Source organism: Galeopterus variegatus, unplaced genomic scaffold (assembly GCF_000696425.1).
Source record: "Galeopterus variegatus unplaced genomic scaffold, G_variegatus-3.0.2 Scaffold1962, whole genome shotgun sequence".
Taxonomy (NCBI): Eukaryota; Metazoa; Chordata; class Mammalia; order Dermoptera; family Cynocephalidae; genus Galeopterus; species Galeopterus variegatus.
The window spans coordinates 161144-178761 of record NW_007728073.1 but is presented as its reverse complement, the minus strand read 5'-3'; the positions used below and the strand labels follow the sequence as shown (position 1 = coordinate 178761).

Here is a 17618-nt window from a genome sequence, read left to right as displayed (position 1 = left end):
GGAGCTGGTTTGTGTGTGTGATCGGCACCCCATGGGGGGAGCGCTGCCGCGCTTCCCAAGCGGCGCACTATCCAGTGCGCCACCGGGCCAGCCCTAAAGAGCACATTTTTAAATAATTTAAATTCTGCAGGAACACTATATGAAAGGTAATAAATCCCATTTCTTTAGTTGGGAGAAGGAAGTGCTCAGAGAAACACCATCACTTGATTATTGTAGGCAATGTTACATGAAGGTTAACACGCTGGAACCAGCCCGACTGGGTTTGAATCCCAGCTGTACCACTTAGTAACCAAGGGACCTTCAGAAAATAATGTTCTTCATCTGTAAAAGAAAGATAATAATACCACCTATTTCACCACCTATCTTATGAAGATTCGGTTAGTTAATCTTCATGTGGCATTTAGTGCCTGGCACAGAGTATATACCATAAAAATGTTCATATAGTCTTTGGACATAAAAGACACTGAAAAGTGAGACCCAGATGTCCTAAATCACAAACTAGTAAAAAGTCTTCCAGGGATAATGGATAAGGCCCATCACCATACTAGTATCTGTACAAGTTTGCAACATTCTCCATGACATCCTGTGGCATATTTAGACACATAATATCAGATCACCATCATCTGGGGTTAAGAAGCTAACAATCACTTATATAAATAAATCAATCCAGGATATTCGAAAGTAAGTGTGCACAAAGAAATGCTTTCCATTCACTACTATCAATCCCTTTATTTCCCCAGAGATAAATGCCATTCAGTAAGTATTTCAACACCTGCATTTTTTACACATCAAGAAAAAAATAATATATTCCTTTTTTGCTCATTTCCCATAATTCTTATATGGAAAAAAGAGCACAAATTAAAAATAAGATAGGTAGATGTTTGATCATTTACTTTACCCGTCACTGCCAATAGCTTATGCTTTTTATTCAATGAACCCAGACTGTATTTAAAAATAAAATGTAATGTCTGGAAGAACTTTTAAAAAGACCCCTGTGAAGTCCCACACACAAAAACTCGTGTGGTAATAGCATTTAAAAGCTCGTGGATCCCCAAGGACCAGGGAGCTTTTGCCTTGAATATCCTTTTGAATAGAGAAGAGTAACAGATGTGGAGTGAGGGAGAAGAACAATATCCGTACTGTAAGAGTAGCCCAGCACAGTGATGTATGGCAGTACTTTCATTCTCTCGATTCATTCAAGTGGAGCGATCCCAATAATGAAAGGTTTCGTTAGCCCATTTTTTCAGCAGTTTATATATTTAGCATTTGATCTGTATGTCTCTGATTTTTCAGGTTCACAGTCCAACTTCATATCTCTGCCGACCTGATGGAACCCCTGCTGCCTACTTTCCTCCTGTGTTTACAAAGGTCTGACATCCTGAAGTCCCATTCTCTGTGTTTGCTTTAGTCCTTAAATTCCATATACATGTGGCTTCATGTGACAGTCTTTAAAAATTAAAATGGATAGTAACCTGATTATCATGGTTACCTTTGGGACTAAATAGATATTTGTTGAATAAGCTGTGTGACTATAATCTTGTGGTGTGTCTGAGAGATGTGGGTGTGGGCAGAGACCTGATAGAGCTTAAAATCCAGTGCGAAAGCCAAGACAGGTAGAAAAAACAAGACAGAATGCTGTGTAGGAAATTGCTTGGGAGATCTAGCAAGTTTTATAGAAATTCAGAAAAAAAAGGATTAATTTTCTACGTGTCCTAAGTCGATGATTTGCATTGCCAGCCTGAATAATGATATCCATTTCATTGGTCTACTGCTCAAGTTAGAAGTGGTTCCATGTAGCATTTTTGTTCCTTCTTTTTCCTTTTTTGGGGGAGAGGGAGGGGGGAGAAAATTATAAAACTTTATTGAGAAATATTTATAAAGGCCCAAATAAATGGAGAGATATACAGATATACCATGCTTGAGGACCAAAAGACTGTAAAGAAGTCATGACTCCCTGATTAGTCTATATTTAATGCAAATCTAGCTAAAATTCTAACAGATTCCTTATTATTTATTGTCTGATATAGAATTTAACAACTTGATTCTAAAAGTTGTGTGGAGGAAAAATAGCTGGGAATAGCCAGGGCACCCCTGAAGAAGAAAAATAGAGTGGAGTTAGGGAAGGATTGAGATTTGTCCTATGAAATATCAAGACTCTTGGAATGTAGAGGAATTTGGATAATATGGTATGGGCACAAGGCTAGACAAATGAAGAGTAATCACAACAGAGCCCACAAGCTACTCCAATACCAACAGAAACTTGCACATCAGTGGGGAAAGAATGAATGCTTCAGCAGAGGTGAAGAAATACTAAATTGGACTCCTGCCTCACACCTCTTACAAAAATCAATTCCAAGTAAACTAAAGGCAAATGTGAGAGCAAATCTATAAAACTTTTGTGAAGCAGTAGAGAAAAGCATCTTTATTTCCTTCGTGGAGGGAAATTTTTTTTTTTTTTTTTTTTTTTTTTTTTTTTGTCTCTCCTATGCCAGCCTGAATCCAAGCAATAGTAAAGATCTTGCCATAAGCAGTTATTATATTTCCAATCAGGCACAGGCAGCAGATGATAATGGTTGAAAACTTTCAAACTCCCCTCTTAGGTAGACTACCCCTCCCCCCAAAAAAAGGTAAAACCCTACCAAAAACTATGTCATCGTAATAGCCAACGAAGTCTTCCTTTGGTGCTTAGAACAGGAAACGTTTACAGAGGGATGGACACTCCACATTCACCATGTAGTTCAAGAGCTTTTCACAAACAGCTTCTCAAGAGCATCACCAGAAAGTGTTTGTTGCCTAATGTATTGTCAACCAAGACACAGGTGATTTGGGGGGTGCCAGGGCCCAACGCACCTCTTGATTTAAACAAATGAAGGCCATGCTGATGGCATAAGGGGAGGAAAAAGGATGTGAGATTTTACTTTCTCTCATCACAGGGCTTCACCTACAGTGGCCTGACGTGTGTAAATGTTACAGAATTCCTTCTGGGTACCAGTAGGAATCCCCCAAAACTAGATACAAAACCCTGTTTCTCCATTGCAGTCCAGCTCCTGAGGCATAGACATTCTATTAACGGTCTTTCCCCCTCCAAAAGAAAACCATGCTAACAACATGGCTTTTAAGAAAAGTAAAACAGTACTTTTCTATAGGTCGATATGTAAGAAGTCTTAAACCGTAGAGTCACCGGAGGCACAGAACACAACACACTTCACTGGGCATCTCCAGCCTTCCATTTTCTGTGTCTGCAACTGAGGAACATCTGTGTCCTACAGGTGTTTCTTGGTGGCATCTGCTTTCCCCATTTTCCCTTTGGGTAGCTTCTCTGTGCTTTGTGGGTCCTTTTCGGGCCTAAGCTCTGGTTTTGGAGGGGCAGGTTTAGAAAAAAATCCTGCTGATCTCCTCTGTAACCCAAACTAACCTTCTCTTGCTCGGCTTTAGTGCCTTCTTTGGCCTTTCTCTTGGGTATGATAGTGACAGTGAATGGCATGTGGGCTTTGCCAGTCCAAGTGTGCATGCCTCCATCTATCTCCTCTTGCCACTCTGGAAAAGATTCCCAGCTTTCACAGCTGGTCAGAGGCAGAGTCAGTGCTCCTGCCTGCAGGTACCCAGCAGAGCGGCAGGTTCAGCTCTGGCAGCAAAGCTGGTGTGGACTGTGGTACTGTAGGTAGTAGGGACGCTTGTGTGGCCAGGAAAGTGACTCCCCCATGTGGCATTTCTTCCTAGATAGTTAGACCCCTCCAAAAAATCATAGTGTCAGGTGGTCTTGATGTTTAACAAGAGATGTCCTTATATGGATCCTAAAATACCAAGGGGCCCCTGGTCCTACACTGAGTGGATGATACAGATTGCAGGTACAACTTCTAAATGTTGACTGTCAGTCCCCTCTGGGGCTCCTCATTATGTTCTAAAAGGTTCTCTTAATGATTTACTGTGTTTAGTCATGGCTTTTGCCATGATCAAAATATTTGCTCCAGGAGGAGCCAAATTGTAACCCTGGAATAACTATGGAGTTTTGACTGCTTAAGTTCCATGGCATCTACACATTTCCTACACCTCTGATTTTCCAACAGTGAACCAAATGCCTAATCCTAGAAATAAATCAAGGTCTCCTTTGGTGCCTGAGAGCTCAAGCATGAAAAATTTGGGGGGTACTATTTGTAATCTACCACGAATGACTTCCTGGACAAGCCTGGAGACGTTTAAAAGATTAATCCATAGACACTGGACCATATCAGCAACACTTACTCCACTGTGATCCATTGAATTAGCTCTTCTCTGGACCCAGTCACAAAGTAAAAAAAAAAAAATTGATTTAAAACCAGAGATTTTCTACATTTAAAAGTAGAAAAATGAGAAAGAATGCAATCAGAAGTAGTTGATCTTAACTCATTCACTTAAAAACAATTCTTGTCAACTACCAAAATTCTTACGAACTCCTTCTCAAACTTCACATTAGACTTTTATAGTTCTTCTGCCAACATCATAGACTTTTAGAATTTCTGTAGGGCTTTAGCACACTTCCTGTAAGCCGTTTGATAAAGGAATTGTTTTTCCCAGAACATCATTTGTTGTTGCCTCAGATAATTAAAAAAAATAAAACACCAAAAAAACACATGCACTCCCTAATGTGAATTTGTTTACTTTTTGTCTCTATATAGGTAGATTACTTTATAGTGTCTGAATTATTTTAAGAGTTCTGCATGGTCTATCTTAAATCCAGTTATCTATAGTCAGAAGTTTAAATAGTCAAAAGTTTAAATAGGCTCCATTGCTAGTTAATCCTAGAGGAGGAAGGTAGAGGCATCTGTAAGGGAACTGTTATGTCCTAATATTTAAAAACAAGTTTAAAAGCTTTACCTCTTTGCATATAAAAAGCCAAATTAATTTCTAATCTGTTGGATTGTAAAAATTTATTGGTCTGGAGTTGGAGTGGGGTGAGGAGCCACAAGGGCAGTAGTAAGGGAGGAGGAAATGAAGGTCAGTTAAGGGAGGAGCACGGCATGTTTTATTATTACTCAGAATCTAAAAATGAGAAAATACCAAAACCGCTTAGCTTAATAAACCCGACGCAGGAAATCAGTCAGGCAGAGGTGGTGGGGGAGTACATGAAAAGTCTGGAGCATGTGCAACAAATGCATGTCTTTTTTTCTCTTCTTCTCTGGTTTTCATAAGGATCTATATTCGTTTGGAGTGTAATTGTTTTAAGAATTTTGCGTTCCACCAGCTTACTCTTAAATGTATATATAGAGAGGCAACAGTTGTCACCGTCAAATTCCATAAATGTGAAGGGATCGATGCAGATTTGCAGATAGGCCACTAAGTTCTACAGGGCTTATAGTAAACCTTACTAATTTCATGAAAAGCTGACAGTTATTGGGTTTAAGGTGTTCATCCCTACCTGAAATAGTGGTAATTATTTTATGTTGCAAGTTTTGCAGTTTGATTTTTTTCTTTATTTGTCTAAGGTCTGGAATTTTTATTCTCTGTTGTGAAATAGTTTAAGAACACATCAGAGTCTGATGGGGGCATTTTCCTTAAATTTCAGGAACTGCAAAACATAGCAGCGGCAGAGGGCCAGGTGGTGGTTCTGGAGTGTCGGGTCCGAGGAGCACCCCCTCTGCAGGTCCAGTGGTTCCGGCAAGGGAGTGAAATCCAGGACTCTCCAGATTTCAGAATTCTACAGAAAAGTAAGGAAGAAGTGCCCACTCTGTTGTAGCTGACCATTTTATTCTCTCTAGCTTCAGGAAAACTGAGAAGGGCTGAGTCATTCAGATGATTTGATTTCTGTTTTCAAAGAGTGGTGAGACCAAAAAACCCTCAATGTGTGACGTTCAATAAATTAAAACTGTGGCCCCTTTGAAACTCTGATGAAAGTTATATATTCTTTCTCCAGAAAAAAATGCACATGTACATTTGTGCTCAAAGTTAGGCAAATAATATTAGGAGATTCACAAGCCTCCTATAGCACATGAATGAACTGCTATTTTAAAAACCTCCTAGTATAAGGTGTTACTGGAATTCAAGTTTTTATTTCTATAGAAATATAAATTGATCTGATATCACTTTAACTATCTCTTCTATATTACGGAGTTTGTCTATAACATTTCTGCAAACATGTCGTAGACAAGGTAATAGAGTAGATAGGGTTATTATTAACAGAATCCCATTCTGATACTCTGTTCTTATTTATTTTTTTCTCATGTGGCAAACAGAACCTAGATCTACAGCTGAACCTGGTAAGAATCTTTTTTTTTTGGCTGGGGAGGTGGGGCGTAGGATAATGTATCTTTGGGGTTTCAATAGTTCTTTGTTTCTGTTTTAAAGCCATAGCAGAACAATGTTTTTGCAGTTCCCTGGAAATATGAAACCCCCCTAAAGACAATATCTTCTTTATCGTGGGCTCTGTACACCACATTTTACATCAGCTTCTTTATTAGTAAAACATTAAGTTCCATTCAGACAAGAAGGTCAAGCTCAGTGACTTAAGGCTTTTTAAAATATACTTTTTTGTACTTGGAAAGCAAACCAAGCTAATGATGAAAAAACATCCTCCTAAAATTCTGGTAGAAAAGAACAATCTGCTGCATACTTTTACTCACCAAAACCCACTAACAACTAGACTCCCCAGCTTAGAAATGTGTCTCAGATGAGAGCAGCCCAAGGATGTTAGCAAAATTGGTCCCCAGGCATTTTTCATTTATGTGCCCTGAGCCATAAACTTTTACTATTCTACAAGCATGAAGAAAGTCATCTTGCCCTGGGATCTCTCTTAATTACCAGGTCATTCAACCTCATCAGAGCGCTATGTGATCCAGAAGCATCAGCCGACTGTTCCCCTGCATCAGACTTCTTGTATATTTATGACTCCTCATGGACTAAAATGGTGTTTGTAAAAGAAACAAAAACTTTTGTCTAAGTATTTCATAGTACATCCTTCTCAAGACTATTTTCTCTTGTATTTTTCCCATCAACAAAATCACGATTTCATATATTTCTTAACAAAGGGTAGAAGAACAAGACATTTTTCTGTTTCTGCTGTTTGTGCCTCTGCTTCAGGATCGAGCAGATCCTGCCAGATGTGCTTTAGGAGCTGTGACCTTGCTGTGACCCTTTTTGGGGAACTTGAATGTTCTCTGTGGACTACTGCAGGTCCGATTACTGCGGTCAGTCCCTGAACCTCTCACATCTGAGTGCTGGGTCTTCAAAAGTAGAGTATGATACTATTAGAATCCAAAGTTTAAGGGATGCTGAATAACATCCCTAAGGAACAACTGAGATTGATCTATTGCCTTCTTGTCATGAGTTTTAACTAGAGCATGTCACCCCACTCAGTGTGTCAGTAACCACATCAAACGCTGCAGTCACTTTACAGACTGTAGAAATATACAACTTCATATTTCATCTGTGATATGTCCTTGTATAAAATTGTATAATGCTAGTTCCCTGATACATAAAACTTCTGAGACTAAATTGACTGCACGAGCTAATTAATATGGAAATCTTGTAGGGAGTTAAGGCACATCTTTTGCATTTACTGCTTTAAATAGACTAGATAGGTAGATAGATGCATAACTTCGTATAGCATACATTATACGAAGTTATACGAAGATAGATAGGTAGATAGATAGATAGATAGATAGATAGATAGATAGATAGATAGATAGATAGATAGATAGATAGATAGATAGATAGATAGATAGATAGATAGATAGATAGATAGATAGATAGATAGATAGATAGATAGATAGATAGATAGATAGATAGATAGATAGATAGATAGATAGATAGATAGATAGATAGATAGATAGATAGATAGATAGATAGATAGATAGATAGATAGATAGATAGATAGATAGATAGATAGATAGATAGATAGATAGATAGATAGATAGATAGATAGATAGATAGATAGATAGATAGATAGATAGATAGATAGATAGATAGATAGATAGATAGATAGATAGATAGATAGATAGATAGATAGATAGATAGATAGATAGATAGATAGATAGATAGATAGATAGATAGATAGATAGATAGATAGATAGATAGATAGATAGATAGATAGATAGATAGATAGATAGATAGATAGATAGATAGATAGATAGATAGATAGATAGATAGATAGATAGATAGATAGATAGATAGATAGATAGATAGATAGATAGATAGATAGATAGATAGATAGATAGATAGATAGATAGATAGATAGATAGATAGATGGATAGAAAGAAAGAAAGCCAGGAGCTATTAAAAACAAAACACAATGAGTTTTTCCTAACCTGTGATAATTTCTCCACAATTATATATACCATGACACTACTAGAATTGCTCTTTTCTCTTTTACACTGAAGCATTAAAATGGTCCTCTTTAGGAAATCTACAATTGCATGTAGTGTTAAATAAAATTCGTGATCCTGTTTTTTAAACAAAAAAGTTAAACACATGAATGACTACTCAAGTGACTGCTTAAGTGAGTTGTTACGAGTAAGAAATTCAGATGAAGCAAATGTTAAAGTATATTTGTATTTAAGCAAAGTTTTGGCATGCCTGACAAAACTAAGTATGATTCTTTTACTAGTTGCCAAATGTTCTCCTTACATTAACACTGATGTTGCTATACCAGAGGAAACACAAAAACATATATTGAACTGTTTACTTTCCCTAAATGATCTACTGCACCACTGAACTGTTCAGCCATATAGAATGTATGTAGCAACTGACTTCCCTGATAGCTGTTTTTAGCCACTGTTAAGTGGAAAGGAGAAAAACAGACATGACTACAAGACATCTGAGGCAAGAGATAAATTTTATGGGACTGGGTCAGTGATATTTTCCAAATGCTAAAACATAATAGCTTTGAAATTCGGGAAAATATTTAAGCATTCAGGTTTTATTACCCTCCCTTGCTACTGCCTTCTCTTGCTCTGACATAGACTGCTGGCTGGCTCTCGCACCCATGCATGCTCTCACTCTCTCTCACTCTCACTCTCTCTCTCTCCACGCTCCCTTGGTCTTTCCCTCCCTCTCTTCCTCTCTTTTTCCATCTCACTCTTTTATTCTTTCTATCTCTTTTTTTCCCTTCTCTTCACTCTCCCTCCTTTTCATGGGAAAGAGGTTTTAAAGCTTTAGAAATAAAATTGAAATTCACTAGCACCCAGATATAGCTCCATTAGGGATTAGATATTTCGATAAAGAAGGAAATAGCAGGTTCTCTCCTGATGCATTTGTGCAACTGAAACAGGTTTTTCTTGTCACTACTGTGTTGTATCTGTCTAATGCATTTTACACTCCCCTCTCTGTCTAGACAGAAGTTGGCTTGCATCACGAATCTCTTCAGACTGTTTTGTGAATTAATAGCTAGTCAGCTTACTTAAGACCAACATCCGTTTGTCATATTACCTGCTCTGGCCTTCTTTGACATTCTGAGTTTACACTGACTGAATCCTTCAAAGACTAGTCTGGGGGTAAGGGGCACAGAAGACTCATTTGGCATCTGTTAATACTCAGACTCTTACTCAGCTGTCTGGAAACAACCACAAACTGTATCGAGTTACTCCTATAGCATTGTCTAATGGCATGCAAAATTAAAAACACAAAAAACTGTCTTATTGGTTGGTGAATTATACATATTAAAATATGATGCCTCCCACTTTCAGTATGAATCTCTGCTAACTGATGTAACCCATCCTAGATCTTGTATAGTAGAGTCTGTGTTTTGATGGAGTTTGACTCTGTGAATCAGAATGTGAAGTCAGTTACATTTAGTTAAGCGATCTCTGCTAACTGATGTAACCCATCCTAGATCTTGTATAGTAGAGTCTGTGTTTTGATGGACTTTGACTCTGTGAATCAGAATGTGAAGTCAGTTACATTTAGTTAAGCGTACTAAGGTGCTGAGTTGTAGGAAGCAATGGTGGGAATGTTTGTTGAGATCCCAGTAGATTGTACATAGTTAAAAACTTCATGCAAGTTCCAGGCTAGGATGGAGCATTGAACAAAAATGTGTAGAACAAAAGTAGGCCATATAAAACCTACGGTTCTCAAACTGTGTGACAAAGTGCCCCTGGGTGCTACACCAAATTGAAATTTTTGATGCAAACACATTTATACTTCACATCTGACAGATATGACACAGCTACTAGCTTGAGATAGTTCAGAAGTTCAACATTAGATCACTCCACATTCTTTTCAGTGACATCATATCTTTGTGTAATTGAGTTTTTGATGGGTGTATGATAAAAAGCCAGTACCACATGAAAATCTATGTGGAACATGAAATGAGGCTGGCTGTGTCCAATCTGATTCCAAGAAATGTTGTGTAGTACCCAACAGATGCACACATCCATTATTAAGTAATTGTGGTTTTAAGAATAAAGGAATAAGGTTTTCTTTCAATTCACGTGTATTTTTTCAAACAGTAACTAACATGTTCAAACATAAATACTTATTAAGTTCTTTGGAAATACTTAATAAAGGAACTGTATAGGTATATCTTTTGGCTTAGGAGCACCATAAAAAAATTACTGCGATACCTAAGGTTGCATGAACCAGGGAAGTTTGGCTTAGTCTCTGGGAGGAGGGGGGAAGACTCAAGGCACATTTGAGTGTGCACCAAAAAGAAAACTGAGTGACTCTGAATTCTAAATGCTGAATGTGCCTACCTTCAGCCCTGCACTCACCTTCTGGAATGCAGCCTGTGAGTTTTGCCTCTCTTGGCAGAAACTGAAGGACTCTGGGATGTTGTTCCCTGGGCAATCTGAACATCCCAAGAGAAAAAGTAAATTCATAGGTGATGAATTGGGAGTTTCTCCTACAAAGATGCCACCTAGATTACGTTATTGGAAAGGCCAAAGTTTGCAAGTTCTTCTCTTGTACTCAGAGCCTCTAGTTGACTCACAACCATGTCAGACAAGCAGAGATAAAATACAACTGAAGAAAACCTCTACCATGGATGATATAGAAGAAAATAAGCAACTTCCCCAAGAAGCCACTTGGAGAAAACAAATTTGCAAAGAGAAGAAAATGTAAAACAAAACAAAACAAAATACTCTCCCCAGACAGATAAGAAAATCAGTGCATCCAAGAAGTTAAAATAAAAAGGTATTTTTAAAAGTGTTGGGATGGGGGAAACATTTAGGAAAAAAAAAAGAGTTCTTGGAATGAAAAAGCTGTTGGCAGAAATGAAAGTTGAGGAAATTTCCCACAAAGTAGAGCAAAAAGGCAAAGAAGGGATATACGAGAGAAAAGATAATACAATTGGAGAAACCAGAGAACCAGCCCAGATAGACTACACACGCATAACTAGGATTCCAGGAGGAGAGAAGAACAAAGGGGAAAGAGGGATAATCAATGATAGAATTCAAAAAAAATCCCCAAACGGAAAGCCATCGGTTTCTAGATTGAAAAACTCATTCCCACTGAGTTCACAATATATGGAATAAACTCAGAGCAGTGCACATCATCTTAAAATTTAGAATATCCAGGATAAGGATCATTCTCCAAATGTCCAGGGAGAAAACATCAGGTTATACACAAACTGAGCAATCAGAATGACTCAGGCCTTCTCAGCAGCCACTAGGCATAAAGAGACAATAAAGCAAGCCCATCAAAATTCTGAGGTAAAACCAACTCCCACTTAGCATTCTACCCCCAGCCAAATCTCAAGTTCTACATGAAGATCTAGTAAGGATATTTTCAGACTTACAAGGTCTCAAAAATTTTCCTCCACAACTCTTTATGGGGGATGTATTCCACCACAGGAAGAGAATTAACCCAGAAAGAGCAAGAGGTAGATGTGGAATGCAGGAAGCCAGAGATCGAATACAAGTGAAAAGCAAAGGGAACCCCCAGGAGAGCAAGAGCTGTGCCTCAGGCATGAAGGGCAAGTCCAGACTGGCACAGTGGGACCCAGACAGACACATGGAGGCTTTCATCACTAAGAGGTTCATTGACACATGTCTATCCCATCTTTTACTCTGATGACAAAATAGCAGGGTCATAAGACTGACCCAGATTCTTCTCCCTCCTTGGCCTGACCTGCTCACCCTCCATGCATTGCCAACTAGATCAACTGTGGACACTCACTTCACCCCCACAGAAGTGTCCTGCTTTGACCCAGTCCTGAGATCTCGAAGTTGGCCACGTTGAGTTTAGAAACAGAACACATGGAGACACCTATGCTATCAACATTCCTGCTGGCTGTCCTGTCCTGCCCACACTTAGTGCCATCAGACCTCACCACTGAGGTGAGCCATGTATTTCCCAGGGCTGACTCATGACCTTGCCCATGAAGTACCCCAAGGGGCTTTTGTAAACTTTCAGAGAAGTTGAAGCTTGTTTATGGCCCAAGATAGTTCCTGGAAGCTTTTTCTCCTTTTTTAAAAAAAGTTTATTGAAATAATTGATTACACATATTTGTGGGGTACAGAGTAGACTATTAGCATTTGTGTACAGTATGTGGTGTTCAAATCAGGATAATTAGCAGATTCATCATTACAAATTAAGTATAGAAGGAAAGTATCTTAACACAATAAAAGCCATCTATGACAAATCCACCACCAACATCATCCTGAATTGGGAAAAGCTGAAAGCTTTCCCTTTAAGAACAGGAACAAGACGAGGATGCCCACTCTCACCACTCCTATTCAACATAGTGTTGGAAGTACTAGCCAGAGCAATCAGGCAAGAGAAAGAAATAAAAGGCATCCAAGTTGGAAAAAACAAAGTCAAATTTTCCCTGTTTGCAGATGATATGATCATATATATAGAGAGAAAAACCTAAAGACTCTACCAAAAAACTCTTGGAGCTGATAAATGAATTCAGTAATGTTGCAGGATACAAAATCAATATACAAAAACCAGTTGACTTTTTATACGTTTTGGGAGCTTTTTTCTAACAGTGATCTAAGTTTGCCTGATCTTTACATAAGATTTGTTCTTGTTACCCAATTTTTTAAAACTAAAGAACACATTTTTGAAAGAAACATGCATATGGGATAAACAGATAAAGAAAATCAAAGGAATTATTATCTCAAAAAGATAAAATGGAAGATTAAATTAGGGAGGGCATAAAAGGCATTTCTAAAGCATTGGTAACATTTTATTTCTTAGACTTGATGATGGACACACAGAGGTTCATTTCATTGTTATTCCTTAAACTGTACATTTTAAACATCCTTCTCTATATATGATACAGTTCATCATTTTAAAAAATGGTTTATAAATATTTACCCACACTAAATTTTATCTTGGCCATTTTAACCCAGAGTTCTTTTTTTAAAATCAATTGTTCTGTGGTTTGAAAGTAGAAGCTGCATTTCTTTTTATTTGCTCTGGACAAAAAAAAAAAAAAGGAAGAGCCGTGGAGGAAGGTATTTATGAAAATGTTCCCTTATTACCTAAGGAACCTAGTAATCTTATCCTTACTGCCTCATTATTTCATCAGTTTCTGCAAATAAAATAGTTTCTGTTTGTATTTAACGAAGTGATAAATAAGTCAAAGAACTTGGATGAAATTTAAAGTTGCCTTCTGGGAGATATTGCTGTGATTAAGTAATTTTTAGGTAACTGTAAAAAACAGAATTTATCAACAGTAAAAATAGTTTCTGATTTGGTAATTTATTATATGCCCTCAAGTCAAAACCTTAGGAAATTAAATTTAGGAAAATTGGATTAAAACAGATTATAATTAAAGTTATAAATAACTTTAAATTTTTCCATTTATACTGGAGATAGTTTTTTAGTACAGATAAGTAAGCCTCTGACTCCCTTTATTTGACATAAGCAGTCATTTCCTGATTTCCCTTCCTTCCCAAAATTTATTTTACAGATGTCTTAAAGGTCTTTGTTCACGTTAGATGCTACCAGACGAAAATTCAATATTACAATCTGGCTCATCTCATTTCCTCAGGCTTTCTTCATTTTTATAATGTCAGAACCATGCAAGCTATAATGCTTCCTTCTCTCAACAAAATATGAGTCTATTGTCACTGTTGGATAAAGCATTCCAAGAGGAAAAAAGCTGAACAAACTTTGGGACATTGGATTAAAATTTTATCTAGCAAAAATCACTGTGACATATCAATGCATAAAGATTACTAAAAGAACACCTCAATGCTTCTTTTTTCTTTATTTTTTTGTTTTTTAAGGCTATAACTTTTCTAGATGTTCATGAGTCACCAACTACATACAGGCATACACTTTATTTTATGTAAAGAAGTATTTCTGAAATTTATATAAAATGTATTCTGTTTAATCAAATTTTAAACACACAAAGTTTGTAGGAAAATCAGTCTTACTGAGAATTCCTTTAGAAAACAGTCTTTCTGTAAAGCAAGTGCCTATTTTTTCCTTCAATCTAAATTTCACCGATGTGTTTATTCAGAAATCATTACAGAGAGCTCACTGTGTATGAGATGCTGAGAATATGGTCGTGAACAAAAATGGTTTCTGCTCTCAGAGGTTATATTCTAGTCAGGGCACCAGAAACTAACAAACTAATTACACAGTAGATTATTTCATTATAGTTGTGAGGTGTGTCTCCAAAAAATATGACCCATCCTACAATCACATAGAAGTGATAAGTATGACCAAGTCTAACCAAAAAAGGATTTTCTGAGAAAGTTAATGTTTGTGGGAAATATAAGGCTGAGTAGGAGAGTGCTAAATGCTCCAAGACAAGCAAGGCTTACAGACTGTGGAATGTGGCTTCACAGGAGCCAGTGTGCCCAAAGCTCAGGAGACAGGGAGGCATGAGGCACAGAACGAGCTGGCAAGAAGCAGGGGCCTGATCTTGTAAGGCTTCATAGACTACATTAAGGATTTTGAATTTATCCTCAAAGCCTGGAAGGATAAGGGGGAGATGATAAAACTTTATTCTTAAATGAGCCCTCTGATTTAGAAGAGGCAACTGTGTATACAATCTCAGGTTTTCTTAAAACAGCTCACTAAAGGAACCACAAAATCACAGAAAGCATCAGAAGGAACTCTTGAAAAGCCATCAAGATCATCGCTCTCAAAACCTCTCTGTTTAATCCATACTATATAAAAACGTTATCCTGTTTTTTTTTAGCAAAATGGAGAGGCTTTTTCCTGCCATTTTTGCTTCTAGTGCACACATTTTCTAAACTGACATCTATATCATTCATGAGCTTAATCTTATTGACAGCTGTAGTTGCACATCTTCGAGTAATCCTTAGGAGACCTGTTTTGGCTTTTGATGATTTCTTAACCACCTTTGAATTGTCTGAGTCACTGGAACAGACCCTTTTCCTGGAAACTTTTCTGCTTTGTCCATTGTCTTGTGATGTAGAACCTTTCGTAAAATTATTTGTTTTTTCTTTTGTTTTGTCATCACCTGAATCTAAATCAGTTTCAGATACATGATCTGAGAAACACTGGGACATAGCAATAGGTTCACATTTCAGATTTTCTGAAATTGGGTTCATTTCCATTTTGTGACATCTACCATCTTCTCTATTATCTTGTTCTTCAGATTCAGAGTCTTCTGAATCACTCAAGATCTTTGCTTTTTTAAAGAAATTAGCATTCTTACGAAATGTATTGTATTTCCTACCACCACATTTTCCTGATTCAGAATCTCCTTCTTCTGAGATGCTCTCTGCCTTAAGTTTCTGCCCAGATGTTGATGGGCCAGCAGTTCTGTTATGTCCATTATCTGAATCATGACTTTTAGAGTCTTCCTCAGAAGACTCTATTTTAAGAAATTTTGTTTTAGAAGTTACTGGAATATGGAACTTGTGACCATTAGTGTTCCAATTTTTTCGGGCTACCCGCAAATCACTTTCTGACTCTGAATCTCCATTTTCAGATTCACTGACAGTATTCTGGGCAGCATGAGAATTGGATACTGGTGGTGATTGACTTTGATCTTTTAGCTCTTCTTCTTCAATTTCTGACTTTAAGCTCTGATCATCTTCTGAATTATGCAATAACTTTTTTCTAGCTACAGCAGAAGCATTGCGGTGAGGCAGCTTTCGACCAGAGCAGACACTTTCAGAACTGGAATTCTCTTCTACATCACTCATTAGCTTTATCTTATTGGCAGCCACAGCAGCACACTTTCGTAGGACTTTTCGGTTATTTCCAGCTCTGGCTTTTAGAATTTCACCAGTCTTCAATGAATTGTTATCAGAGTCACTTAAATAGACTCTCTTTCGAATGGCTTTTCTGCCACATCCATTTTCTAAAGAAACAGGACCTAGAAATAAAGTAACAATAAGATTAGAAAGGTTTTCCTTATTTCAACATTTTTTAAAGACTTTATTATTTTAGTGATTTTCCTTAATTTTTTTAATGCCAAAATTGATTTCCTTTCTAAAGCTGAAAGGCCTAAAGGGCAATTTAATCATATGTGCATGCATTAAATCAATAATCCATTCAATGTTTAACTTTTAGATTCTCTTGATTTTACATTCCTCCAAAATACCACTGAATCTCTTACCAGTTTTTCTTTGAGCAGCTCTAGTTCTGGTCACCCTGAGATTGCTGCTTCTGGATAGCCCACTATGTAAGGAAGATTCATGAGCTCTTGGATTCTCTTTGCTTTCCTCTGAACTATTTGAAGCTGAAGATGAAGAAGAGGTATCTAAGGAATCTTTCATTTCACTTTCAGATAACGTAGAACCATTTGTTAGAGTTATAGGTCTGTTTCTTCTCACTCTTTCTAATGATTCTGCTGAATCTGAAGAGTCACCGGAAGTAACACCTGAAGAGATACCACCAGCACTTGTCTTGTGGGTTGTAGAATAAGCTGTCTTACTTGAGGTAGACTGGGTAGGAGACCCTACCACGTTATCCTGTTTTTAAATGTAGGTTTCAAAGCACAGAATTACATCTGTGTTTACAGTTGAAGCATTCTCAGGCTTTGAACTGGCAATGGCGTTTCTCTAAGTGTCTCCAGAAACTCCATCTTTCCAGGTGTAGATAACTCACGGTTAAGAGAAGACCTTTCCAAAGAGCACCAAGCCCTGGGCAGACAGTATAGGGACGCAGGCCATGGTTCTCCAGGCAGGAAGTACCCAGGTGTTATTGAAAGCTGGGAAGGCTTCACTGCGCCCAGCAGCATCTGCTGAGAGGAACAGAGATGACCTACTGCTGTCTAAAGCACATAACTCAGAGAACAGCCAGTATGTGATGGTTTTCTCAAAATCTCATAAGAATGGGTTGTTCATTTACTCTGATACCAGTGTGTCCACACCTTAATGTACTTTTAACTCAACTTATATACCATTCCAGTGTATCTTCTATCTTAGCGGACATATCTCCTTGTGAAAATTAATTTCTAGTGAATTATTTGGATAATGAGGAGAGTAATTAAAATTTTCAGCATCAGGACACTCCTTGTTTCCCAACTTAAATCTTTCATTACCTCACTTTATATCAGGTTTCTTATGTCCTGAACTAGGAAAAAATGCAGAATAAGGAGAGAGACTTCATGCTGTGGAGAGGAAGCACATGTGTGTGGAAGGCAGGGTGCCCACCTTCTACATTTTGGCTCTAACGAGGTTAGAGGTTAATTAACCATAACCTTGAGAGAATCACTTTGGACCTAACCTGAAGAAATGAGGGATTTGCTCTAGTCAGTCTCTGAAATCCCT

General features: G+C 37.6%; 1 protein-coding gene across 1 annotated transcript in view; it reads left to right on the top strand.

Moving 5' to 3' along the window:
- LOC103596227 (palladin-like) overlaps nucleotides 1-17618 on the top strand; it is a 196507-nt gene that overhangs the window by 160065 nt on the left and 18824 nt on the right. Inside the window, exons 5-7 of the mRNA XM_008579817.1 lie at nucleotides 1294-1368; nucleotides 5543-5684; nucleotides 6210-6233. Coding sequence (XP_008578039.1) covers nucleotides 1294-1368; nucleotides 5543-5684; nucleotides 6210-6233 — 241 coding nt within the window. The remainder of the gene's footprint in view (nucleotides 1-1293; nucleotides 1369-5542; nucleotides 5685-6209; nucleotides 6234-17618) is intronic.